Source organism: Chiloscyllium punctatum, chromosome 23 (genome assembly GCF_047496795.1).
Source record: "Chiloscyllium punctatum isolate Juve2018m chromosome 23, sChiPun1.3, whole genome shotgun sequence".
Lineage (NCBI taxonomy): Eukaryota > Metazoa > Chordata > Chondrichthyes > Orectolobiformes > Hemiscylliidae > Chiloscyllium > Chiloscyllium punctatum.
The window spans coordinates 58,058,548-58,084,562 of NC_092761.1; the positions used below are offsets into that span (position 1 = coordinate 58,058,548).

The 26,015-nt window shown below is 45.1% G+C and overlaps 1 protein-coding gene across 1 annotated transcript in view; it reads right to left on the reverse strand.

The window, feature by feature from the left end:
- dcps (decapping enzyme, scavenger) overlaps positions 1-23,805 on the reverse strand; it is a 55,132-nt gene extending 31,327 nt beyond the window's left edge. Inside the window, exons 1-2 of the mRNA XM_072593038.1 lie at positions 23,583-23,805; positions 17,822-17,990 (exon numbers count right to left, since the gene is read on the reverse strand). Coding sequence (XP_072449139.1) covers positions 17,822-17,990; positions 23,583-23,768 — 355 coding nt within the window. The 5' untranslated portion in view covers positions 23,769-23,805. The remainder of the gene's footprint in view (positions 1-17,821; positions 17,991-23,582) is intronic.
- Positions 23,806-26,015: the final 2,210 nt, after the last annotated feature.

A 26,015-nucleotide genomic window follows, 5' to 3' on the forward strand; every position in this document is an offset into this window, starting at 1 on the left:
CAACCATCTTCAACTGCTTCATTGATGACCTTCCCTCCATCATAAAGTCAGAAGTGAGGATCTTTGCCAATGATTGCAGAATGTTCTGCACAATACATGACTCCTCAGATACCACAGCACTCCATATTCAAATAAAACAAGGCTTGGACAATATCTGGACTTGGGCTGACAAACATTCATGCCGAGTAAATGCCAGGCAATGACCATCTCCAATAGAAGACAATCCAACTACCTCCATCACTGAGTCCCCAACTATTGACATTTTGGGGGTTACCATTGAACAGAAAATCAACTGGATTCTTCACATAAATACAGCGGCTACAAGAGAAGGTCAGAGGCTAGGGATACTGAAGCGAGTAACTCACCTCCTGACTCCCCAAAGCCTGTCCACCATCTACAAGGCACAAGTCAGGAGTAGATGGTATACACTCTACTTGCCTGGATGGGTGCAGCTCCAGGACAAAGCTTGATTAGCACCACATCCACAGCACATCAACTCCCTCCAACACCAAAGCTCAGAAGCAGCAGTATGTACAATCCACAAGGTGCACTGCAGGAATTCACCAAAAACCCTTCGAACACCTTCCAAACCCACAACCATTTCCACCTAGAAGGAAATGGAGCAGATACATTGGAACATACACTTTCCTTTACTGGTCAGAGTATTGAGTATAGGAGCTGGAGGTCATGCTGCAGCTGTTCAGGACATTGATTAGGCCACTTTTGGAATATTGTGTGCAATCTGGTCTCCTTCCTATTGGAAGGATGTTGTGAAACTTGAAAAGGTTCAGAAAAGATTTATAAAGATGTTGCCAGGGTTGGAGGATTTGAGTTAAAAGGAGAGATTGAACAGGCTGGGACTGTTTTCCCCTAGTCTGATGGGTGACCTTATAGAGATTTATAAAATCATGAGGGGCATGGATAGAATCAATAGACAAAGTCTCTTCCTTGGGGTGGTAGAGTCCAGAACTAGAGGGCATAGGATTAGGGTGAGAGGTGAAAGATATAAAAGGGACCTAAGGGGCAAAGTTTTCACGCAGAGGGTGATATATGTATGGAATGAGCTGCCAGAGGAAGTGGTGGAGGCTGGTACAATTGCAACATTTAAAAGGCATCAGGATGGGTATATGAATAGGAAGGGTTTGGATGGATATGGGCCGGGTGTTGGCAGGTGGGACTAGATTGGGTTGGGATATCTGGTTGGCATGGATGAGTTGGTCCGAAAGATCTGTGTCTGTGCTGTACATCTATATGACTCTATGACATGGACTGCAGCAGTTCAAGAAGGCAGCTTACAACCACTTTCTCAAGTGCAACTCAGGACAGGCAGTAAAATGCTGGGCAGCCAGCGATGCTGATGTCTGATGAATGGATTTAAACAAAAGACCACCATCACCTGCAAGTTCCTTTCCATGCTTATGTAAAACTATATCAACATTCTTTTGCCATCCCTGGCTTAACATTTTGGAATTCCTTCTGTAATTGCACTATGGGTGTATTTAGACCACATGATTCAAGAAGGTAATTCATTACCACCTTCTCCAGGGCAATTCGGGACAGAAACAAATGTGGTCTTTTCTTCACTGCTGATACCCCATGAAAGACTAAAAACATCTTCCAGGCCATTAACTCAATAATGTACTATTTATAGACAAGTATTCCTCACACACAGGCCTCATAAATCAGATGAAAAGCACAGAATGTTATTGTGTGACACTTTGAATTGCTTAATTAAAGCCAAATATGAATTCCACAGCTAGCGGGCCAAATTGTATTCTTGTTTTTATAAATTGTTGGCTTCACTCCTGCTTTACACTAAAACTTATTTTTTCCTTTGCCAGTGTGGAGACACGCCATAGAATCTTGCACCATTGATCATCTGCACTGTAATTACCATTGTATTATTGCTGGCAGACACACTTGATGCCAGCAGCAACCACCCAAGTACGTGTATACCACCATCTGGTGGCCATGAAGAGGTGTATATTTGACTAGATTAATACCTTCTGCCAAGGAAAAGATACTGCAGCAGTCAAGAACCATAGAATAATGTTGCATCAAAATAAATTCTTAGTTTTTTTTCAGTCACTTTGGATGTGAATGCAATAGAGAAAATGTAGTGGTGATTTACCGGGATGTTGTCTGGGCAAGAGGATTAGGCTAGGAAGAGAAACTAGACAGGCTGGAGTTGTTTTCCTTAGATCAGAGAAGGTGAGGGAGATCCAATTGAGAGGTACAAAATTATAAGGGACATTGATAGGTAGACAGGGAGAAGCTTTTCACATTAGTAAAAGGGATCACAGCTTTAAGGTAAGGTGCAAAATTGTTTTATGGAGGATTTGAGGAAATATTTTATCAATGTTGTACCTTTATTTAAGAAAGGTTGTAAGAGGAAGCCTGGGAACTATAGAGCTGTTAGCCTGACATCGGTGATGGATAAGTTGTTGGAGGTGATTCTGAAAGGATTTACATGCATTTGGAGAGGCAGGGGCTGATTAGGGATAGTCAGCATGGTTTCGTGTGAGGGAAGTTGTGTCTCACAAACTTAATTGCGTTTTTAGAAGTAACCAAAGAGATTGATGAGGACAGAGTGCTGGATATTATTTACATGGACTTTAGTGAAGCCTTTGACAAGGTTCCGCACGGTAGACTAATCAGTAAAGTTAAGTCATATGGGATTCAGGGAGAGCTTGCCAATTAGATACAGAATTGGACTAACCATAGAAGTCAGCGGATGGTGGTGGAGAGTTTTCTCTCTGGACTGAAGGCCTGTGACCAGCAGTGTTCCAAAGGGATCGGTAATGAGTCCCACTTTTATTTGTCATTTTTATAAACGATTTGCATGAGAATTTAGGAGGCATGGTTAGTATTTTTGAGGATGATTCCAAAATTGGTGGTGTAGTGAACAGTGAGGAAGGTTATTTAAGATTACAAAGACATCTTGATCAATTGGGTCAATGGCTGAGGAGTGGCAGATGGAGTTTAATTTGGATAAATGAGAGATAACAAACAAGGGCAGCACTTATACAATTAATGGTAGGGACCTGGGTAGTGTAGTAGAACAGAGAGACCTAGGGACTCAGGTACATAGTTCTTTGAAATTTGCATCATAAGTAGACAGATTGGTTAAGAGGCATTTAGCACACTTGTCTTCAATGCTCAGACCTTTGAGTATAGGAGTTGGGACATCACGTTGAGATTGTACAGGACATTGGTGAGGCCTCTTCTGGAATACTGTGTGCAGTTCTGTATGCTCTATTATAGGAAGGATATTATTAAATTGGAGAGGGTTCAGGAAAGATTTACCAGGATATTGTCCAGAGTGGCGGGCTCAAGTTATAAGAACAGGGTAGAACTTTTTTATTGGATCGTAGGAAGATGAGGGTTTTTTCGACGCTTATAAAATAATGAGAGGCATGGATAAGGTGAATATCATTGGTCTTTTCCCTTGGGTGGGGGTGTTCAAAACTAGGGGGTATATTTTTTAGGTGAGAGGAAGAAGTTCTAAACAGGACATGACGAGCAACTTTTTTTTTTACACAGAGAGTAGTTCCTGTGTGAACTGCCAGAGGAAGTGTTGGATGCAGGTACAATTACAAATTTAAAAGATAGTTGGATAAGTACATGAATATCCGAGGAGCAGACGAGTCGACGTTTCGGGCGTAAGCCCTTAATCAGGAATGAGGCTTGAGGGCCCAAGGGGCTGAGAGATAAATTGGAAGAGTGCTGGTGGGGAGGTAGCTGAGAATGCAATAGGTAGAAGAAGGTGGGGGTGCAAGTTATAGGTCAGAGAGGAGGGTGGAGTAGATAGGTGGGAAGGAAGATGGACAGATAGGACTGTTCAAGAGGTCCTACCTGTCCATCTTCCTTCCCACCGATCTGCTCCACCCTCTTCTCTGACATCACTTTCACCCCCATCTTCATCTACCTATCACATTTCCAGCTACCTTCCCCCCGCCCCAACCTCCCCCCCCCCTCCCATTTATCTCTTAGCCCCCTTAGCACACATGCCTCATTCCTGATGAAGGGCCCAGGCCCAAAATGTCGACTTTCCTGCTCCTTGGATGCCTTCTGACCGGCTGTGCCACACTCTTTGACTCTGATCTCCAGCATCTGCAGTCCTCACTTTCTCCTAAGTACATTAATAGGAGAGGGGGTTTGGAGAGATATGGGCTAAATGCAGGCAAGTGGGACTAGTTTAGTTTGGGATTACGGTTAGCATGGACTAGTTGGACTGTAAGGTCAGTTTCTGTGCTGTACTATTCTTTGTGTCTGCTCTGCGTTCAAGCGTAACTGATATGTTATCAAACCCATTCGCCTGCCTTCTCCACTTACCCCTTGATTCTCTTTCTACTCAAGAACCTATCCATCTCTGACTTAAATTGGCTCTACAGCCTTATGTGGCAATGAGCACCACACATCTCACCACCCTCTGGTTGAAGAAATTCCTCATCTCAGTTCGAACAGGTCATCCCTTCACTCTAAGGCTGTGTCCTACTAGTGCAAACATCTTCTCCACATCCGCTCATCGGATTTTGTAAGATTTGATGAAATCCTCCCAAATCCTTCTAAACACCACTGAATACAGATCTGAAGTCCTCAAACACTCCTCATATGACGATGTCCTTCAATTCTTGGGGTCATTCTCTGAAAATCCTCTGGACACCACCAAGGCCAGCACATTCTTCCTCAAATGTGGGGCATAAAACAGCTCACAGGATTCCAAATGTGGTCTGATCAGAGTCTTACACAACCTGAGCAGCCCTCTCAAAATGAATGCTAAAATTGCTTTTGGCTTCCTAATTGCCTACTGAACTTGCATATTAACCTGAAGAGAATCCTGAACCAGGAACTCCTGAATCCTTTTGTGCTTCAGATTTCCAAAGCCTTTTCCCATTTAGAAAATGGTCTACAGCTCTATTTGTCCTTAAAAAAAGTGCATTATCTCACACTTTGCCCACTCTCATCGTCTGTAAATTTAGCAATAACAACCTCAGTTCCATACAGATGCACAGCACAGAAACAGACCCTTCAGAAACAGACTCATCCATGCTGACCAGATATCCCATTTTGATTAGATTAGATTACTTACAGTGTGGAAACAGGCCCTTCGGCCCAACAAGTCCACACCGCCCCGCCAAAGCGTAACCCACCCATACCCCTACCCCTACATCTACATCTACATCTACATCTATATCTACATCTACCCCTTACCTAACACTACGGGCAATTTAGCATGGCCAATTCACCTGACCTGCACATCTTTGGACTGTGGGAGGAAACCGGAGCACCCGGAGGAAACCCACGCAGACACGGGGAGAACGTGCAAACTCCACACAGTCAGTCGCCTGAGGCGGGAATTGAACCCAGGTCTCTGGCGCTGTGAGGCAGCAGTGCTAACCACTGTGCCACCGTGCTTGGCCCATATCCCTCCAAACCCTTCCTATTCATATACCCATCCAGATCCCTTTTAAATGTTGCAATTATACCAGCCTGCACCACTTCCTCTGGCAGCTCATACCACGATCTGGATGAAAATGTCACCCCTTAAGTCCCTTTTATATCTTTCCCCTCTCACCCTAAACCTATGTCCTCTAGTTCTGGACTCCCCCACCACAGGGAAAAGACTTTGTCTATTTATCCTATCCATGCCCCTCATGATTCTATAAGGTCACCCCTTAGCCTCCGACGCTTCAGGGAAAACAGCCCCAGCCTGTTCAGCCTCTCCCCATAGCTCAAATCCTCCAACCCTGGCAACATCCTTGTAAATCTTTTCTGAACCCTTTCAAGTTTCACAACATCTTTCCGATAGGAAGGAGACCAGAATTGCATGCAATATCAACAGTGGCCTAACCAATGTCCTGTACAGCCGCAACATGACCTCCCAAATCCTGTACTCAATACTCTAACCGATAAAGGAAAGCATACCAAATACCTTCTTCACTATCCTATCTACCTGCAACTCCATTTTCAAGGAGCTATGAACCTGCACTCCAAGGTCTCTTTGTTCAGCAACACTCCCTATGACCTTACCATTAAGTGTATAAGTCCTGTTAAGATTTGTTTTTCCAAATGCAGCACCTTGCATTTATCTAAATTAAACTTCATCTGGCACTTCTCAGCCCATTGGCCCATCTGATCAACATTCTGTTGTAATCTGAGATAACCTTCTCTGCTGTCCACTAGACCTCCAATTTTAGTGTAATTTGCAAACTTACTAACTATACCTCTTATGTTCACATTTAAGTCATTTATATAAATGACAAAAAGTATTGGACCCAGCCCCAATCCTGTGGCACTCCACTGGTCACAGGCCTCCAGTCCGAAAAGCAATCCTTCACCACCACCCTCTGTCTTCTACCTTTGAGCCAGTTCTGTATCCAAGTGACTACTTCTCCCTGTATTCCATGAGATCTAACCTTGCTAACCAGTCTCCCATGAGGAACCTTGTCGAACACCTTACTGAGATCATGTCCACTGCTCTGCCCTCATCAATCCTCTTTGATACTTCTTCAAAAGGTTCAATCAATTTCATGAGACATGATTTCCCATGCACAAAGCCATGTTGACTATCTCTAATCAGTCCTTGCCGTTCCAAATACGTCTATGTGCTATCCCCCACCACCAACATCAGGCTCACTGGTCTATCGTCCCCTTGCTTCACCTTACCACCTTTCTTAAATAGTTATATAATAGTTGTATTGAGTAGTTATGGTCCCAACACTGACTCTTGTGGAACTGCACTAGTCACCAGCATCCATCGTTTCGTCAGTCAGTCAATCCACTATCCCTGCCAGTACCTTGCATCCAATACCATGCACTCTTAATTCATTTTGCAACACCTTGTCAAAAGCCTTCTGGAAATCCAAGTAGATCACATTCATTGGCTCTCCTTTGTCTAACTTGCTCATTATTTCCTCAAAGAATCCAAACAAATTTGTCAGGTATGTCTTACACTTGGCAAAGTTGTGCTGAATCAATGCTACTTTACCATGATTTGGAGGTACCAGTGTTGGTCTGGGGTGTGTACAACGTTAAAAAAAATCACACAACACCAGGTAATAGTCCAACAGATTTATTTGGAAGCACTAGCTTTCAGAGTGCTGCTCCTTCATTGGTGGTTTCTGATAAAGGAGCAGCACTCTGAAAGCTAGTGCTTCCAAATAACCGGTTGGATTATAGCCTGGTGTTATGTGATTTTCTATTTTACCAAGTGCTCCACAATCTCATCCTAAGTAAAAATAGAACAATACAGCACAGAACAGGCCCTTCGGCCCACGATGTTGTGCCGAACTTCTATCCTAGATTAAGCACCCATCCATGTACCTATCCAAATGCCGCTTAAAGGTCGCCAATGAATCTGACTCTACCACTCCCTCGGGCAGCGCATTCCATGCCCCCACCACTCTCTGGGTAAAGAACCCACCCCTGACATCTCCCCTATACCTTCCACCCTTCACCTTAAATTTATGTCCCCTTGTAACACTCTGTTGTACCCGGGGAAAAAGTTTCTGACTGTCTACTCTATCTATTCCTCTGATCATCTTATAAACCTCTATCAAGTCACCCCTCATCCTTCGCCGTTCCAACGAGAAAAGGCCGAGAACTCTCAACCTATCCTCGTACGACCTACTCTCCATTCCAGGCAACATCCTGGTAAATCTTCTCTGCACCCTCTCCAAAGCTTCCACATCTTTCCTAAAGTGAGGCGACCAGAACTGCACACAGTACTCCAAATGTGGCCTAACCAAAGTCCTGTACAGCTGCAACATCACCTCACGACTCTTGAATTCAATCCCTCTGCTAATGAACGATAATACTCCATAGGCCTTCTTACAAACTCTATCCACCTGAGTGGCAACCTTCAAAGATCTATGTACATAGACCCCAAGATCCCTCTGTTCCTCCACCTGACCAAGAACCCTACCATTAACCCTGTATTCCGCATTCTTATTTGTTCTTCCAAAATGGACAACCTCACACTTGGCAGGGTTGAACTCCATCTGCCACTCCTCAGCCCAGCTCTGCATCATATCTAAGTCCCTCTGCAGCCGACAACAGCCCTCCTCACTGTCCACAACTCCACCTATCTTTGTATCATCTGCAAAACTCTAAAATTTTACCAATGACCTGGTTCAGACTAACCGCCTATAATTTCCCACCTTATGCCTTCCTCCCTTCTTAAATAGAGGTGTTACATTGCCTTTTTCCAGTCTTCTGGGATCCTCCTGACTCCAGTAATTCCTGAAAGATCCCCACCATTGCCTCTACAATCTTCTTAGCTATCTTGTTCAGAACTTTGGAGTGTAGGTCATCCAGTCCAGTAATTTATCAGGCTTCAGATCTTTCAACTTCCTGAGCACCTTCTCCTCTGGGACGGCCACTACATTCATCTCTACTCTGATTCTCCTTAAGTTCTGGTATGCTACCGGTGTCTTCCAATGTGAAGACTGATGCAAAGTACTTCTGCACTTCCTCTGCTATTTCTTTGCAAATTCGCCAGCTTTACTTTCCACCAATTCAATTGTCTCTCTCTTTGTTCACTTTTATATATCTAAAAACACTCTTGCATTCTTCTTTTGTACTGCTGGCTAGCTTACCCCCACATTTCATCTTCTTCCCCAAAAAAGTGGATTACAGAGGTTTGTTCTTTTTTGGTTGCCACGGATGTGATGTGGTGAATAGTCTCCTTTTGGGCCAAAGATTTTCTATGTGTCTCTGTTCCTGAACACCCTTTAAAATTGTATCATTTAGTTTATGTTACCTCTCTTTGTACTTCTGTGCATTAATTTCAGTTGCCGTATGCATGTCAATGTCATGGGTCAACTGATGTACCAGAGCAGAAAGGAGAACAGTTATAATTTAGGCTGCAATAGAGTTACCTGAAACAGAAAGATCATTGCCTTCTTTCAGATCACTGAATGGTGATTAGCGCTAGTTCAGACCTGAGGCACCAGAATGGAAGCTGGCTCCAGGACATCTCGTGACAAACAGCCAAGATTACACCCGGAAGTAATTCAGCCACAGCTACCTTTATGGTCTTGCAAACTGCAGCTCCAAACTTTTATCGCAGAACCCCAATGGGGGCCGTGACCCAGGGTTTAGGAATTACTCATTTATTACGATTTTTGAAGAAAATAATCATTTTTACTGTCCCATAGGCTTCATAATCCAAGAGAAATTATTTACCTCCATACTGTTTTCAAATATTCAATTTTAGCAACTGAACTGGTTGATAGAACTTCACTAGAATGAAATATGTTCCCTTAGTTATATTTGGAACAGATTCAGGGAAACTCCCCACATAGATGAAACAGTATATTTTGTTGCTACCCTCCTCATTGCTTAAAAACTTGATTTCAGGAGAACATAGATTGGTGCTTTAAGGTATGCTTCTATGTCAAATATATCAATGTTGTGGATCAATTAGTATAAAAAGGTAGGTGACACTGGAAAAGACAATTTCAATATTGCTGCAACACCAGCCCTAGAACCACCCAGCATCAGGCTTATGCCTGAAACATCGATTCTCCAGCTCCTCGGATGCTGCCTGACTTACTGTCCTTTTCTAGCACCACACTCTCGACTCATATCTCCAACACCTGCAATCCTACCTTTCTCCGCGAACCACCCAGCGCCTCCCTTGCACACAATTCTGGAATCTTGTTAATTTAAAAGCACTACAATAGAATCACAGTTGGAAAGATGCTGGAGAAGCACGGTATCAAGCTGAAATACGAGAATAAGATCAAAAAGTTGATCAGTTCCAAAGGGTATGTGCTAAGCACCAAATGTTCTCATTCAGCTGATGACATCGAACAGTAATATGATGATGGCACAATAATCTGTCTTAGTGGTATTGGTTGAGGGATAACTACTCTGCTTTTGTTTGAATGATTATATAGTATCTTTTACATTCACTGACAAAACTACATTTTGACACTTTAACTAAATGATGGCACCTCCAACAATACAACACTCGAGTACAGTACTGCAGAGCCATATTGATTTTGTACTCAAATCTTGATAAAGCTTGAAACTCAGAGATCAAATAGTACTGCCCTGTGTGCCATAACTGATGCCACTCAGTCATATAAACTAGCTAACTCAAGACGATGCAATTTGATGCTTAATTTCAGCACAGCCAGTCACAAGAAATGAACTCTTAAGATAACTTAGGTTGCATCACATGGTGCATTGAGTAGAACATATAAGGTTAAAATCCAAGTTCTCCTTAACTTGTACTCATCAGAAATTGCTGATACTCACATCTTTTTATGCTGATTTGTCATGAATCCCAGAATTATACCTTGTTAAGATTTGATAAGATTCCCCATGATAGGTTGATGGAGAAAGTGAAGATGTCCGGGGTCCAGGGTGTACGAGCCAGATGGAGACAGAACTGGCTGGGCAGCAGGAGACAGGGAGTAGTCTTGGAAAGGAGTTTCTCAAATGGAGAACGGTGACCAATGGTGTTCCACAGGTATCCGTGCTGAGACCACTGTTGTTTGTGATATGCAAGACTGATCTGGAGGAAGATATAGTTGTCTGATTAGCAAGTTTGCAGATGACACTAAGATTGGTGGAGTAGCAGATAGTGAAGGGGACTGTCAGAGAATGCAGCAGAATATAGATAGATTGGAGAGGTGGGTGGAGAAATGGCAGATAGAGTTCAATCTGGGAAAATGCGAGGTGATGCACTTTTGGAAGATCCAATTCTGGAGTGAACTATATGGTAAATAGAAAGCCCTGGGGAAAACTGATGTACAGAGAGATCTGGGTGTTCAGATCTAATGTACCTTGAGGGTGATAATGCAGGTCGATAGAGTGGTCAAGAAGGCATATGGCATGCTTTCATTCATCGGACACGGTCTTGAGTACAAGAGCTGGCAAAGTCCTATACAATTGTATAGGATTTTAGTTCAGCCACATTTGGAATACTTCGTACAGTTCTGGTCACCACATTAACAGAAGGATGTGGTTGCTTTGGAGAGGGGCCTGTTAGAGAGGGTGCTAGCTATGAAGAGAAGTCAAGTAGATTATTTTCATTAGAAAGACAGAGGTTGAGGGGGGACCTGATTGAGGACTACAAAATCATCAGAAGTACAGGCAGGGTGGATAGTAAGAAGCTTTTTCTCCAGAGTTGGGGACTCAATTACTAGGGGACACAAGTTCAAGGTGAGAGGGGAAAAGTTTAAGGGAGATATGCGTGTAAAGTTCTTTACGCAGAGAGTGGTGGCACCTGGAACATGTTTTTAAAAATGTGTTGCTGGAAAAGCGCAGCAGGTCAGGCAGCATCAAAGGAGAAGGAGAAGCCCTTCTTCAGGAATGAGGAGGGTGTGCCAAGCAGGCTAAGATAAAAGGTAGGGAGGAGGGACTTGAGGGAGGGGCGTTGGGAATGCGATAGGTGGAAGGAGGTTAAGGTGAGGGTGATAGGCCGGAGAGGGGGCGGGGGCGGAGAGGTCGGGAAGAAGATTGCAGGTCAAGAAGGCAGTGCTGAGTCTGAGGGTTGGGACTGAGAAAAGGTCGGGGGAGGGGAAATGAGGAAACTGGAAAAATCTGCATTCATCCCTTATGGTTGGAGGGTTCCAAGGTGGAAGATGAGTCGCTCTTCCTCCAGGCGTCGTGTTGCCATGGTCTGGGGATGGAGGAGGCCAAGGACCTGCATGTCCTTGGCGGAGTGGGAGGGGGGGTTGAAGTGTTCAGCCACGGGGCGGTTGGGTTGGTTGGTGCGGGTGTCCCAGAGGTGTTCTCTGAAACGTTCTGCAAGTAGGCGGCCTGTCTCCCCAATATAGAGGAGACCACATTGGGTGCAGTGGATGCAGTAAATGATGTGTGTGGAGGTGCAGGTGAATTTCTGATGGATATTGAAGGATCACTTGGGGCCTTGGAGGGAGGTGAGGGGGGAGGTGTGGGCGCAAGTTTTGCATTTTCTGTGGTTGCAGGGGAAGGTGCCGGGAGTGGAGGTTGGGTTGTTGGGGGGTGTGAATCTGACAAGGGAGCCGCGGAGGGAGTGGTCTTTCGGGGACGCTGATAGGGGTGGGGAGGGAAATATATCCTTGGTGGTGGGGTCCATTTGGAGGTGGCGGAAACGACGAAGGATGATCCAATGTATCTGGAGGTTGGTGGGGTGGTAGGTGAGGACTAGTGGGGTTCTGTTCTGGTGGCGAATGGAGGGGCAGGGCTCAAGGTCGGAGGAACGGGAAGTGGAGGAGATGCGGTGGAGAGCGTTGTCAACCACATCTGAGGGGAAATTGCGGTCTTTGAAGAAGGAGGCCATCTGGGTTGTTCAGTATTGGACTTGGTCCTCCTGGGAGCAGATACGGCAAAGGCGAAGGAATTGGGAATATGGGATGGCGTTTTTACAGGGGGCAGGGTGGGAAGAGGTGTAATCTAGGTAGCTGTGGGAGTCAGTCGGTTTATAGTATATGTCCGTGTTGAGTCGGTCGTTTGAGATAGAGATGGAGGTGTCTAGGAAGGGGAGGGAGGAGTCTGAGACGGTCCAGGTAAATTTGAGGTCAGGGTGGAAGGTGTTAGTAAAGTGGATGAACTGTTCAACCTCCTCGTGGGAGCACGAGGTAGCACCGATACAGTCATCAATGTAGCGGAGGAAAAGGTGGGGGGGGGGTGCCAGTGTAGCTGCGGAAGATGGACTGTTCCACATATCCAACGAAGAGGCAGGCATAGCTGGGGCCCATGCGGGTGCCCATGGCTACTCCTTTGGTTTGGAGGAAGTGGAAGGATTGGAAGGAGAAGTTGTTAAGAGTGAGGACCAGTTCAGTCAGTCGAAGGAGGGTGTCAGTGGAAGGGTACTGGTTGGTTCGGCGGGAAAGGAAGAAGCAGAGGGCTTTGAGGCCTTCGTGATGGGGGATGGAAGTGTATAGGGACAGTATGTCCATGGTGAAGATAAGGTGTTGGGGGCCAGGGAAGCGAAAATCCTGGAGGAGGTGGAGAGTGTGGGTGGTGTCCCGAATGTAGGTGGGGAGTTCTTGGATTAAGGGGGACAGGACCGTGTCAAGGTATGCAGAAATGAGTTCGGTGGGGCAGGATGGGCAGGGTGCAAAGGGATACTGATCCTTGGAAAATAGGCGACAGGTTTAGATGGAGGATCTGGATTGGTGCAGGCTTGGAGGGCTGATGGGCTATAATTTTCTTTGTTCTTGTATACCAATCAGTTCTGTACTCCAATATTATACAGAAATGTGCCTACTTTCCTTTCATTCACTTGTGGGACATGGTTGGGCTGGTATTTATTAACCATCACTAGCTGCCCATGAGAAGATGGCGGTGAGATGCCTTCCTGAACCACTAAAGTCCATGTGCTGCAGGTAGATCTCACTGGCCTTCGGGAAGGAACTTAGGATTTTGACCCAGCAATAGTGAAGGAACAGTGATATATTTCCAAATCAGAATGGTCAGTAGCTTGGAGGGGAACGTGCAGGTGGTGGTGTTCCTAGGTATCTATTGGTCTTGTCCTTCTAGGGTCATAATGATCATACGTTTGGAAGGTGTTGTCTAAAGATCTTTAGTGAATTTCTGCAGTGCATCTTGTAGATGATACACTTCACTGCTATGGAGCATAAGTGGTGGAACCAGTGGATGCCAATCAACAGGCTGTTTTGTCCTGGATGGTGTCAAGCTTCTTTAGAGTTGTTGGAGCTACACTCATCTAGGTTAAATGCGGACATTCCATCTCAGTCCTGGCTTAAGCCTCGTAGATGGTGGAGATGCTTTCAGAAACCAATGATAACATTAGCTCCCGAATCCTTCCTCTCCCTGGCAATAGTTGGAGATGAAGCCAGTCTAATCCACCCCAGCTCTGTAAACTGTTTTAGACTCATAATCCTCAATGTTATTTGATCCTTCAATTCTGCCTTCTTGGACAATCCCAATTTTAATTGCTTCAACACTGGTGACAATGTGTTCAGTTGCCTAGAATCTGGAATTTTGTTTCTACATCTACAATTAGGGTGCCTGAACAGCACTTGCAAAATAGGGCATAGAATAAACCAGGAAAGAATGAGGTCTTGTGGGAAGGGCACAATGGTAATTATGGATGATTTTAACATGTACATTAACTGGATTAATCAACTTGGCAAATGTAGCTTTAAGGAAATGGTCATGGAGTATTTGAGGGATTGTTTCTGACAGCAACCAGAGAACTGGCTACTTTAGTTTGGTATTATGCAACGAAGAAGAATTGATAAATGATCTTGTAGTTAAGGATGCTCTTGGAAGGAGTGATTACAATATACTAGAGTTTCAAATTCAGATTTAAATAGTGAATACAGCGTCACATTCAACCGTATTGGTGTTGGGAAAAGGTAATTTTACAGGCCTCAGGAAGGAGTTGGGCCCAATGGATCGGGCAAAAATAAAGGACCGGACAGTTGGAGAACGGTGGCAAATGCTTATGAAGATGCTAAATACTTCTCAATTAAAGTACATTGCTGAGAGGAACAGGAAATGTAAATAAGTGAAAAATCATCCATGCCTTAACAAAGAAGTCAAGGAAAACATAAAGGCAAAAGTTAGGGCTTATCATGCTGCAAATGTGACGCTCTAGAGGATTGGGAGAACTTTAAACGTCAGTAAAGGGCCACTAAAAACAAAATCAAAAGATCTAACATGAATTACAACAGAAAACTAGCAGAAAACATGATCACTGCTGCTAAAAGTATATAAAAAGGAAGAGAATAGCAAGGTAATAATAGGAAACTCAGAAATGGCAGAGGCAGTAAACCAATATTTTGGCACTTTTTCACCATGGAAGATAAAACTGCAGTTATGACAAAGGAACTTGGTGAAATTACTATAACTGGAGAAAAAGTATCAAGTAAACTAATGGGATTAAGGGCAGATAAGTCCCAGGGCCTGATGGCCTGCAACCTAGGGTATTGAAGCAAGTGGTACCAGAGATAGTTGATATTCCAAAATTCCCTATATTTTGGCAAGATACCAGTGGACTAGAAACATGCTAGTTAGACAGCCTTATTCAAAAAATGGAAATATGCACAAAGTGAGAAACTACAGATCAGTTAGTTTGACCTCTGTCAATCATAAAGAATGAGAAACACTTGGAAAAACAAAGCCCAATTCACCAGAGTCAGCACAGCTTCATGAAGGGAGAGGAGTGCTTCACAAATTTGCTGGACTTCTTTGAGGATGTAACCAGCAAGAAATAATGGGGATCCAGCTGTTGTGGTATATCTAGACTTCCAGAGGGCATTTGATAAGATGCCTCATAAAAGACTGATCCAGGAGATTAGAGCCCAGAGCCCAGAGGGTAGAGTCTTGGCTTGGATAAAGGATTGACTAACTGATAGAAAGCAGAGGGTTGGGATAAATGTGTCTTTCTCTGGATGGTGAACTGTAACTGGTTGGGTGCCACAGGGTTCAGTTCTTGCATCTCAACTATTTACAACTTACATTAATGATCAGGAAGCAGGGTCAGAATGTAACATAGCAAAATTCGCTGATGATAGTAAAATAGGTGGGAAAGCAGGCAGTGATGAGGAGATAAAGCATTTACAGGTAGATATTGATAGGCTATGAGAATAGGCCAGAATCTGGCAGATGAAGTTTAATGTGGATAAGGTTGAGGTTTTCCATTTTGGCCAGAAAATGAAAATGTTAGTTTGATGTTAGTTTGATCACTGAGCTAGAAGGTTCATTTTTAGACATTTCATCACCATGCTATGTAACATTATCAGTGAGCCTCCGGTGAAGCAGTGTTGTTATTGCTCACTTTCTGTTTATGTGTTTTGGTTTCCTTGGGTTGGTGATGTAATTTCTCATGGTGATATCATTTCCCGTTCTTTTTCTCAGAGGGTGGTAGATCGGATCCAAATCGATTGTTTGTTGATGGAGTTACTGTTGGAATGCAATACTTCTAGGAATTATTGTGAGTGTCTCTGTTTGGCTTGTTGGAGGATGGATGTGGGAGGCACGGTGGCACAGTGGTTAGCACTGCTGCCTCACAGCGCCAGAGACCCGGGTTCAATTCCTGCCTCAGGCGACTGACTGTGTGGAGTTTGCACGTTCTCCCCGTGTCTGCGTGGGTTTTCTCCGGGTGCTCTGGTTTCCTCCCACAGTCACAAAGATGTGCAGGTCAGGTGAATTGGCCATGCTAAATTGCCCGTAGTGTTAGGTAAGGGCTATGGGTGGGTTGCGCTTCGTCGGGTCGGTGTGGACTTGTTGGGCCGAAGGGCCTTTTCCACACTGTAATCTAATCTAATCCAATCTAAGATGTGTTGTACCAGTCGAAGTGGTGTCCTTCCTTATCTGTACGTAAGGATACTAGTGAGAGCGGGTCATGTCTTCTTGAGGCCAGCTGATGTTCATGTATCCTGGTGGCTAATTTTCTGCCTGTTTGTCCAATGTAGTGTTTGTTACAGATCTTGCAAAGTATTTTGTAAATGACTTTCATTTTGCTTGTTGTCTGTATAGGATCTTTCAAGTTCATTAGCTGCTGTTTTAGTGTGTTGGTGGGTTTGTGGGCTACCATGATGCAAAGAAGTCGGAGTAGTCTAGCAGACATTTCAGAGTCTTTGATGTAGGGGAAAATGGCTAGGGTTTCTGGGCGCATTTTGTCTGCTTATTTGGGTTTGTTACTGAGAAATCAGCAGACTGTGCTCATTGGATATCCGTTCTTTTTGAATACGCTGTATGGGTGATTTTCTTCTGCTCTGCGTAGTTCCTTTGTGCTGCAATGTGGTGTGGCTTGTTGAAATAATGTTCTGATGCAGCTTCGTTTGTAGGTGTTGGGATGATTGCTTCTGTAGTTCAGTATGTGGTCCATACGTGTTGTTTTCCTGTAGATGCTGGTTTGTTGGAATATTAAAGAAGCATTGTTACAAATTTATAAGGCGTTGGTAAGACCATATCTGGAGTATTATGTCCAATTTGGTCTCCTTACTTGAGGAAGAATGTGCTGGCACTGGAGGCAGTTTCAGAGGAGATTCACTAGATTGATTCCAGGGATGAAAGGGCTGATGTACGAGGAACGGTTGAAAAGCTTGAGCTTGTACTCAGTGGAGTTCAGAAGAATGAGAGGTATATAAAATGCTAAAGGGGAATGATAAGGTGGATACTGAAAGATGTTTCCCCTTATAAAACAGTCTCAAACAAGATGCCATTGATGTAGAGCGAGAGTAGCTAGGTTCGAAACTGAGCTGAGGAGAAACTACTTCTCTCAGAGAGTTGTAAATCTGTGGAACTCACTGCCCCCAGAGAGAAGTAAATGCAGAATCAATCAACAGATTCAGGAAGAAATAGATATGTTTCTGTCGAAAAACAGGATAAAGGGCGATGGGGAGCAGTGCAGGAAAGTGGAACTGAGACCAAGATAAGATCAGCCATGATCATGTTAAATGGCAGCGTAGACCCAAAGGGCTGAATTATTTTCTCCTGCTCCTAATTCCTATGCTCCTATCACTTTCTTCTTTATATACGCTTCTTAAAAATTGCCTCATTGACTAAGCTTTTGGTCATTTGTCCTAATATCTCCTTCGGTGTTGTCATGCTCTGCTTTAAAATACTATGATGCACCTTTGGTTGTTTAACTACAGTACAAGTGTGATAAAAATGTATTTTAAGCTGAGGTTTTCTGCAAATGTTTTCAAGAAGATTTACTGCATTTCTGACATTTTCACTTAAATATGAAAGTTTCTCACCCTCATTAATTCAGCTAAGTACTAAGGATACAACCGCATTGAGAAACCACTCAAATTTTAACCAATACTTGTAATTAACCCACAGCCCAACCCTGTTTAAAGTGGACAGCAGGGTTGGGGTTGGGTTGGGCTGGACTGCACCGTACCATTGAAAGCTGGAAGGGGATGGAGGTGGTGTGTGCTGTAAATGTCATTCCTGAATTGAAGACGGAGATCTGCATCCTTGTTGAGAAGATGCGGCAAGGTTTCCTCAGAGAAAGGCGTCTTCTCTAAAATGATCACAGCATCCCGTGCTTCTCCGTTGTTCTGTCCAACCTGTGGTATTAAAAAAAACCTGTTTACCACAACTAACAAAGTCTTCAGCCCCAACCAGAACAAGAAGCATGTCTGCTCTAACATATGCTATCCAAACCTAACTGGCCAAATGGAAATCTTTACTGGTTAATCACTACATCGGAAAAAGTGTAAGTTATTGCAGACACTAAGTTTGAAATAAGAACAGAAAATGCTGTAAATTCTCTGCAGGTCCATGGAAAGAGAAATAGTCAATACTTTTCAGCAAAGCTGGAAAAAGTTCGGAATGTAGCTGGTTTTAAGCAAACGAAAGGGAGTGGGATGATGTGAAAAAGAACAAAAGGAAAAATCTGTTAAAGGATGGGAGACACGAGAAATTAAGTTTAAAAAGAAGAGTTGGATATTTAGGGCCAAAGGCAGTGGGAATGGAACAAACAGAGAAACCAAAGATATGGCTAGAGAAGACATGAATGCCAACATCACGAACAGATGCTGTCCAGAAGCACAACCAGGAGAAAAACAGGAGTAAAACCAAAACCTGCAAACTGGTAAACAAAATGGAGTCAGAGATGATGGTCTGAAAGAAACTAAATGCTGAATATGGAACGACATGGTGCTGTCTCTTGAGATTACATTGAGCTTCATTTGGACATTCCAACAAGCTGAAAACAGAGTTGTGACCCACAATCCCCTTCGGCAGGCAGTCAGAATTTTGACTCAGTGACGCTGGAAGAATAGGGATATATTTCCAAGTCAGGATGGCGAGTGGTTTGGAGGGGAACATGCAGGGGTTGGTGATTCCATGTACCTGCTGCCCTTGTGACATTAAGGTGGCGATTTAAGATTAAATACAATCAGAAGATGAGGTGTTTGAAAAGCGGTTGTCTAATCTGTGTTTGGTCTCCCTAGTATTGAGCAAATCGCATTGTGAGCAGCCAATGTGGTATATGCGAAGGAATGTTTGGTGCCTTGGATAGCAAGAGAAGAAGAGATGAAAGGGCAGATATTGCAGCAGATGATTGAGGTGTAGTTCAGGGTAACAATTTAGAACATGCCCTTCAGAATGCAGAAAGTGAGGAGATTGGAAATTTGTATTGGTGGGGGTGGCCATGTTGGTGGTGGTTGAAGTTGCAGGGAATGATCCATAGAAAATTGAGGCTTGTGGCGCCCTCTAGTTGCCAGGTTTCTTCGACCCAAATTGAAGTTATTAAGTATAAACTGCTCTCAAAGAAAGAAGATTTAATAAAAGGCTGACCAGCCTTTCCAGAACAACTGTTCATAAACAAGCTGAGGTTGAACTAGAAGTATTTATATTTGTGATACGTCTTACGCCGTTATTGATTCATCACGCTGAACTTTTTCCACTAGTTATTAAGGATTAAAGTTACTCCTTTCTGTTGTGAAACCAGTCTTGGGCAAATAAGCAGATAGTCCAGTATATCAGACATTATTCTAAATATGCTGTGGGATTTACAATTGCTAGGTGCAACTCAGGTTATATGGGCCCTCAGAATCACCTATTTGGTGTAAAATATCTAACCCCAAAAACTACACATTGTGCAACAAGAAATGAAAAGGCTCAATTTATTGCAGCACCAAACTGATATTAATACAATATGGCAAAAGGGGTGATGCAAAGTGAGGGCATTGAGGGGGCAGAAGAGGGAGACTGCACTATAAGGACAGTGGGAGCTGGAAAAAAGGGTGTGAAAAAGAGAGGACAGGGTGCTGAAAAAACAGGGGGTGTGGTTGCAAGAGGAGGTGGTGTGGACGCGGGAGGTGGTAGGGTGGACGTGGGAGGAGTGGGGGTGTGGAAGAGAAAAGAGGGGGGACGAAGACGGGGGGAAGATATGGAAGGGAGAGGAGGGGGGACGGAAGAGAGAGGAGGGGGGAACGGAAGGGGGGGGTGAAAGAGAGAGGGGAGGAAACGGAAGAGAGAGGAGGGGGGGCCGGAAGAGGGAGGAAGGGGGTGAAAGAGAGAGGGGGAGGAATGGAAGAGAGAGGAAGTTAGAAAGGAGAGCCTGAGGAGCAAAGAGAGAGGCAGAAAGTGAGGAAAGGAGTAGTGGAGAGAGAGTCCCACCAGTTACTGTTACCACACTCACATTTGGAAATAATGGCCAGGAATTTCCTCCACGTTTGTGCCCACAATGTGGTCACAAGTGGACAACGTATCTTAGAAGACCATGTTCATCTGAAATTACAATACAACAACAAAGCTTCTGGAACCGATGAAATCCTAGCTGAAGTTCTCAAATATACTTCAGATAGGAATATTCATCATGGCTTTGTGCATGAGAAATCATGTCTCACAAACTTGATTGAGTTTTTTTGAAGAAGTAACAACGAAGATTGATCAGGGCAGAGCAGTAGATGTGATCTATATAGACTTCAGTAAGGCGTTCAACAAGATTCCTCATGGGAGACTGGTTAGCAAGGTTAGGTATCATGGAATACAGGGAGAACTAGCCATTTGGATACAGAACTGGTTCAAAGGTAGAAGACAGAGGGTGATGGTGGAGGGTTGTTTTTCAGACTGGAGGCCTGTGACCAGTGGAGTGCCACAAGGATTGGTGCTGGGTCCTCTACTTTTTGTCATTTATGTAAATGATTTGGATGAGAGTATAAGTGGTATAGTTAGTAAGTTTGCAGATGACATCAAAATTGGAGATGCAGTGGACAGCGAAAAAGGTTACCTCAGATTACAACGTGATCTTGATCGGATGGGCCAATGTGCAGATGGAGTGTAATTTAGATAAATGCGAGGTGCAGCATTTTGGGGAAGCAAATCTTAGCAGGACTTATACACTTAATGGTAAGGTCCTAGGGAGTATTTCTGAACAAAGAGACCTTGGAGTGCAGGCACATATCTCCTTCAAAGTGGAGTCACAGGTAGATAGGATAGTGAAGGCAGTGTTTGGTATGCTTTCCTTTACTGGTCAGAGTGTTGAGTACAGGAGTCAGGAGGATGTTGTGAAACTTGAAAGGGTTCAAAAAACATTTACAAGGATGTTGCCAGGGTTGGAGGATTTGAGCTATAGGGAGAGGTTGAATAGGCTGGGGCTGTTTTCCCTGGAGCATTGGAGGCTAAGAAGTGACCTTATAGAGGTTTATAAAATCATGAGGGGCATGGATAAGATAAATAGACAAAGTCTCTTCCTTAGGGTGGGGAGTCCAGAACTAGAGGGCATAGGTTTAGGGTGAGAGGGGAAAGATATAAAAGAGACCTAAGGGGCAACTTTTTCACACAGAGGGTGGTACGTGTATGGAATGAGCTGCCAGAGGCAGTGGTGGAGGCTAGTACTTCTGCAACATTTGAAAAGGCATTTGGATGGGTATATGAATAGGAAGGGTTTGGAGGGATATGGGCCGGGTGCTGGCAGGTGGGACTAGATTGGGTTGGACTGAAGGGTCTGTCCCGTGCTGCACATCTCTATGACTCTACATTCCTGGCATGGAGTTATTGCAAGGAGTCCTTCGGTGACATTCGTCTTGACCTTATTCAAGAAAGGAGACAAATTCTATTGCAATAACTATAGAGACGTATTTCCACTACCTTCAAAAGGGAACTTCATGTAAGGATCCTTCAAACTGTCAAAGAGCTCCTTCCTGAATGGCAGTGCCATTAAGAGTACTACAGACATGATCTTCATTGTGGCAAATCCAAAAAGAGTGCATGGTACAACCTGGATCCCTGCACATAGACTTTTCCCACTTCAAGAGTGCACTTGACCCTGTCAAATGGAATATTTTTCTTGATTGCTAAAGGATGGAGTTTAAAAACAGGGAGGTTATGCTGCAGCTGCAGAAAGTACTGAAGCCACACCTCAAGTACTGTGTACAGTAGCACTGAGGGGATGCAGTGGAGATTCATGAGTTTGACTCCAGAGTTGAGGGGGTTGGTTTATGAGGAGAGGTTGAATAGACTGGGAGACTCATGAGGGGAGGTTGAGTAGACTCGTTGGGATTTAGAAGAATGAGGGGGATTTTACAGAAACATATAAAATTATAAAGGGAATAGATAAGGTAGAGGCAGAGAGGCTGTTTCCACTGACGGGTGAAACTAGAACTATGGGGCATAACCTCAAAATAAGGCAAATCAGATTTAGGACTGAGTTGAGGAGCAACATCTTCACCCAAAGGGCCGTGAATCTGTGAAATTCTCCTGAAATACTGATTGCCCTGACGAATATGTCACTATCTTCCAAGATATCCTGCTGTTCATGCATAGTTATTTTCTGAGTGAAGACTGGGGATCAAAAAGGGCTGTCTTTACATTAACCAGTTTGTCATCTACCTTGTGAAAAGACTATATCTAATCTCCAGAAAATATTTCACAGGAACTCCACAGAACATTCAGAAACTATTCAACCCATGCTGCCTTCAATACAACACCAGAAACCACCTCAACATCAGTCAATGAGTTTCAATAAAAAGATGCCTGGTATCTACACCCACACTTAGAAACTGAGCTCTATGTCACTGTTAGGAGAAACTGAGGACTATGGAGGCAGGAGATCAGAGTCAAAAAGTGTACCACTGAAAAAGCACAGCCAGTCAGGCAGCATCTGAGGAGCAGGAGAGTTGACATTTCAGGCATAAGCACTTCATCAGGAATGGGAGGGGGGGGGGTGTCCAAGGGGGCTGAGAGATTAATGGGAGGAGGTGATGGGGCTTGGGAAGGCCTACCTTGGTGTCCTGTCTCCCCAATGTCAGAACAGTTCAGGGAACATCTCCAGGACACACACACCCAACAACCCCACTGCCTTATGGCCGACCACTTCAACTCCCTTCCCACTCTGCCAAGGACATGCAAGTCCTGGGCCTCCTCCACCACCAAATACATGCCACCCGATGCCTGGAGGAAGAATGCCACATCTTCCACCTTGGGGCACTCCAACCACACAGCATCTCCCTGGGGTGGGGGAATCTAGAATTAGAGGGTCTGGGGGAGTAGAGGGAAGACATAAAAGAGACCTAAGGTGCAATTTTTAAATGCAGAGGGTGGTACGTGTATGGAATGAGCTGCCAGAGGAAGTGGTGGAGGCTGGTACAATTGTAACATTTAAAAGGCATTTGGATGGGTATATGAATAGGAAGGGTTTGGAGGGATATGGGCCGGGTGCTGGCAGGTGGGACTAGATTGGATTGGAATATCTGGTCGACATGGACAGGTTGGACCGAAGGGTCTGTTTCTGTGCTGTACATCTCTGTGACAGGCAGCAGCTTACAACCACCTCCCCTCCATCCCCTCAGTGACCCCGCCCCTCCGCACTGACCCCGCCCCCTGCCGTAACGCCCATCCCCTTCACACTGACCCCGCCCCCTGCCGTAACGCCCATCCCCTCCGCACTGACCCCGCCCCCTGCCGTAACACCCACCCCCTCCGCACTGACCCCGCCCCCTGCCGTAACGCCCACCCCCTCCGCACTGACCCCGCCCCCTGCCGTAACGCCCACCCCCTCCGCATTGACCCCACCCCCTGCCATAACGCCCATTCCCTCCACACTGACCCCGCCCCCTGCCGTAACGCCCGCCCCCTCCACACTGACCCCGCCCCCTCCACCGCGATCACACACAGGCCCCGCCCTCCCCATGACCCTTGCCCCCTCTCACCTTGCCGTGGATGAAGACTAGTTTGTCCCGCGCGCTCTCCCGTAGAATCTTCTCCAAACGGAAACGCTCCAGGTTGAAGTCAGTGCTTTCGGAGCCCGGCGAGTCCGCCGCCTCGGGCCCGCTTTGGCAGAGTTTCCGCTTCTTCTCATCGGGAGCCGGCGCCAGCTCGCTCTGCTGTTCTGCCATTTTCAAACCCACACCCGCTCCACCAATCAGCGGGAGCCTTAACAGAGTAGGTGAATAGGCGATAGCTTTACTCAACCCCAGCCAATCAGCAGGGACCTTATTGAAATAACAAGGACTGGTTGCTGAAAGATGGACTACAGGCACCAACTTTCAACTCTTCCTGGACGCTGCCCCCTGACGGCTGGAGGTCGGTACAACCTTTTCCTAGCTGTGCTTTACTAATGGAAGAGCCCTGATGAGATGCAGTAGGCTTACCCTGATTCTCCGAGACACCCGCACCAATCAACCACACCGCCCTGTGGCCCAACATTTCAACTCCCCCTCCCACTCTGCCGAGGACATGGAGGTCCTGGGCCTCCTTCACCGCCGCTCCCTCACCACCAGACGCCTGGAGGAAGAACGCCTCATCTTCCGCCTCGGAACACTTCAACCCCAGGGCATCAATGTGGACTTCAACAGTTTCCTCATTTCCCCTTCCCCCACCTCACTCTAGTTTCAAGCTTCCAGCTCAGCACTGTCCCCATGACTTGTCCGGACTTGTCCGACCTGCCTATCTCCTTTTCCACCTATCCACTCCACCCTCGCCTCCTTGACCTATCACCTTCATCCCCTCCCCCACTCACCCATTGTATTCTATGCTACTCTCTCCCCACCCCCACCCTCCTCTAGCTTATCTCTCCACGCTTCAGGCTCACTGCCTTTATTCCTGATGAAGGGCTTTTGCCCGAAACGTCGATTTCGCTGCTCGTTGGATGCTGCCTGAACTGCTGTGCTCTTCCAGCACCACTAATCCAGTATTTGATTTTCAGCATCTGCAGTCATTATTTTTACCCTGATTCTGCCAGTTCCCTTTATACAACTGATAATGGTGTAAAGTCAATGCACATACTACAGTGATAGCAGTGAGCTCAGCCAGATGGACATCACAGAGTAGGGGTTCCCTGATTGGGGCTGTTAATCTGGTCCAATCAGGGAGCCCTCACTGACATACAAACAGGAGTGACCCTCTTCCGGGGTTACATTAGAGCCCGGGTGTCCTTGGAGAAAGAGCACGCGGTGTCCACCAACACGCTGGAGTTGTTCAGGGAGAGGTGGGCACCGCAGGGAGTGGAGTGCATTATTTTCCCCTCCAATTCTATTTTGATTAAGTCCCTGCCCTCCCCTTCACCGTTTGATCACACAGCATTGCCATTTGTAAAGGGCACTGCTTGTCACTGGCCACTCGGGTGTTTCCTTTTTTTTCCTGCTGGTGGAAATTGAATAAAGATTCGTGCACCTGGTGTCTCTCCCACCTGCACACACATGGGTGGTGGGGGCAGAGTAAGCACTACCGCAGTTTGGCAATAGTGTAGGGGTTAAAATTTTAAAAAAAGAATATATATTAAAAAGTTACCAGAAAAAAAAAACCCAGAGTGACCCTCTTCCACTGTTACGTTAGAGCCCAGGTGGCTCTGGAGAAAAAACATGGTCTCCACCAACACGCTGGAATTGTTCAGGGAGAGGTAAGCGCCACAGGGAGTGGAGTGTATTATTTCCCCCTCCAACTCTTATTTTGATTTAATCCCTGCCCTCTCCTTCACTGTTTGATCACACAGCATTACCCTTTGATGAGAAGGGCATTTGCTTGTTACTGGCCACTCGGGTGTTTCCTTCCTGATGGTGGAAATTGAATAAAGATTTGTGCACCTTGTGTCTTTCACTGTGTCTCACACCTACATATACACACACACACACACACACACAACAGGGGGGGGCTGGGGGAAGAAATAAGCACTACCGCAGTTAGGCGAAAAAAAGTAAACGGGAGTGATCCTAGCTTCAGGAGAACATAGTAACTGCTGAAGTATTGCTGGCGCATGAGTTTGTACAGCAGTGGATCTGTACATTATAAAATGTCATGAAGATAATATACACCATTCTACACACAAGAATGGGCCAAGCTACAAAGGTACAGATATAATAGTCCCAGATGTAACCACCACCTTTCTTTCACAATTTGTTAAGTTTTCATATCATTTAGTAACTTGAGAAAAGTAAAAAAAAACAGGAGTGTCAGATTCTGTTCACTGTGAGCTGGATCAGGGTCAAGGACTCTCCATGTAGAAATAAAAGGTGACTTGGTGACAAGACTCAGACCTCTCTGGAGTTATTTGACATTACCTCTAAAAACCATTGAGGAAATTGGTACAGATCCAGAAGCTATCCCCTTCACTAATTGGATACCAATACCAGATTCTATACCAACCT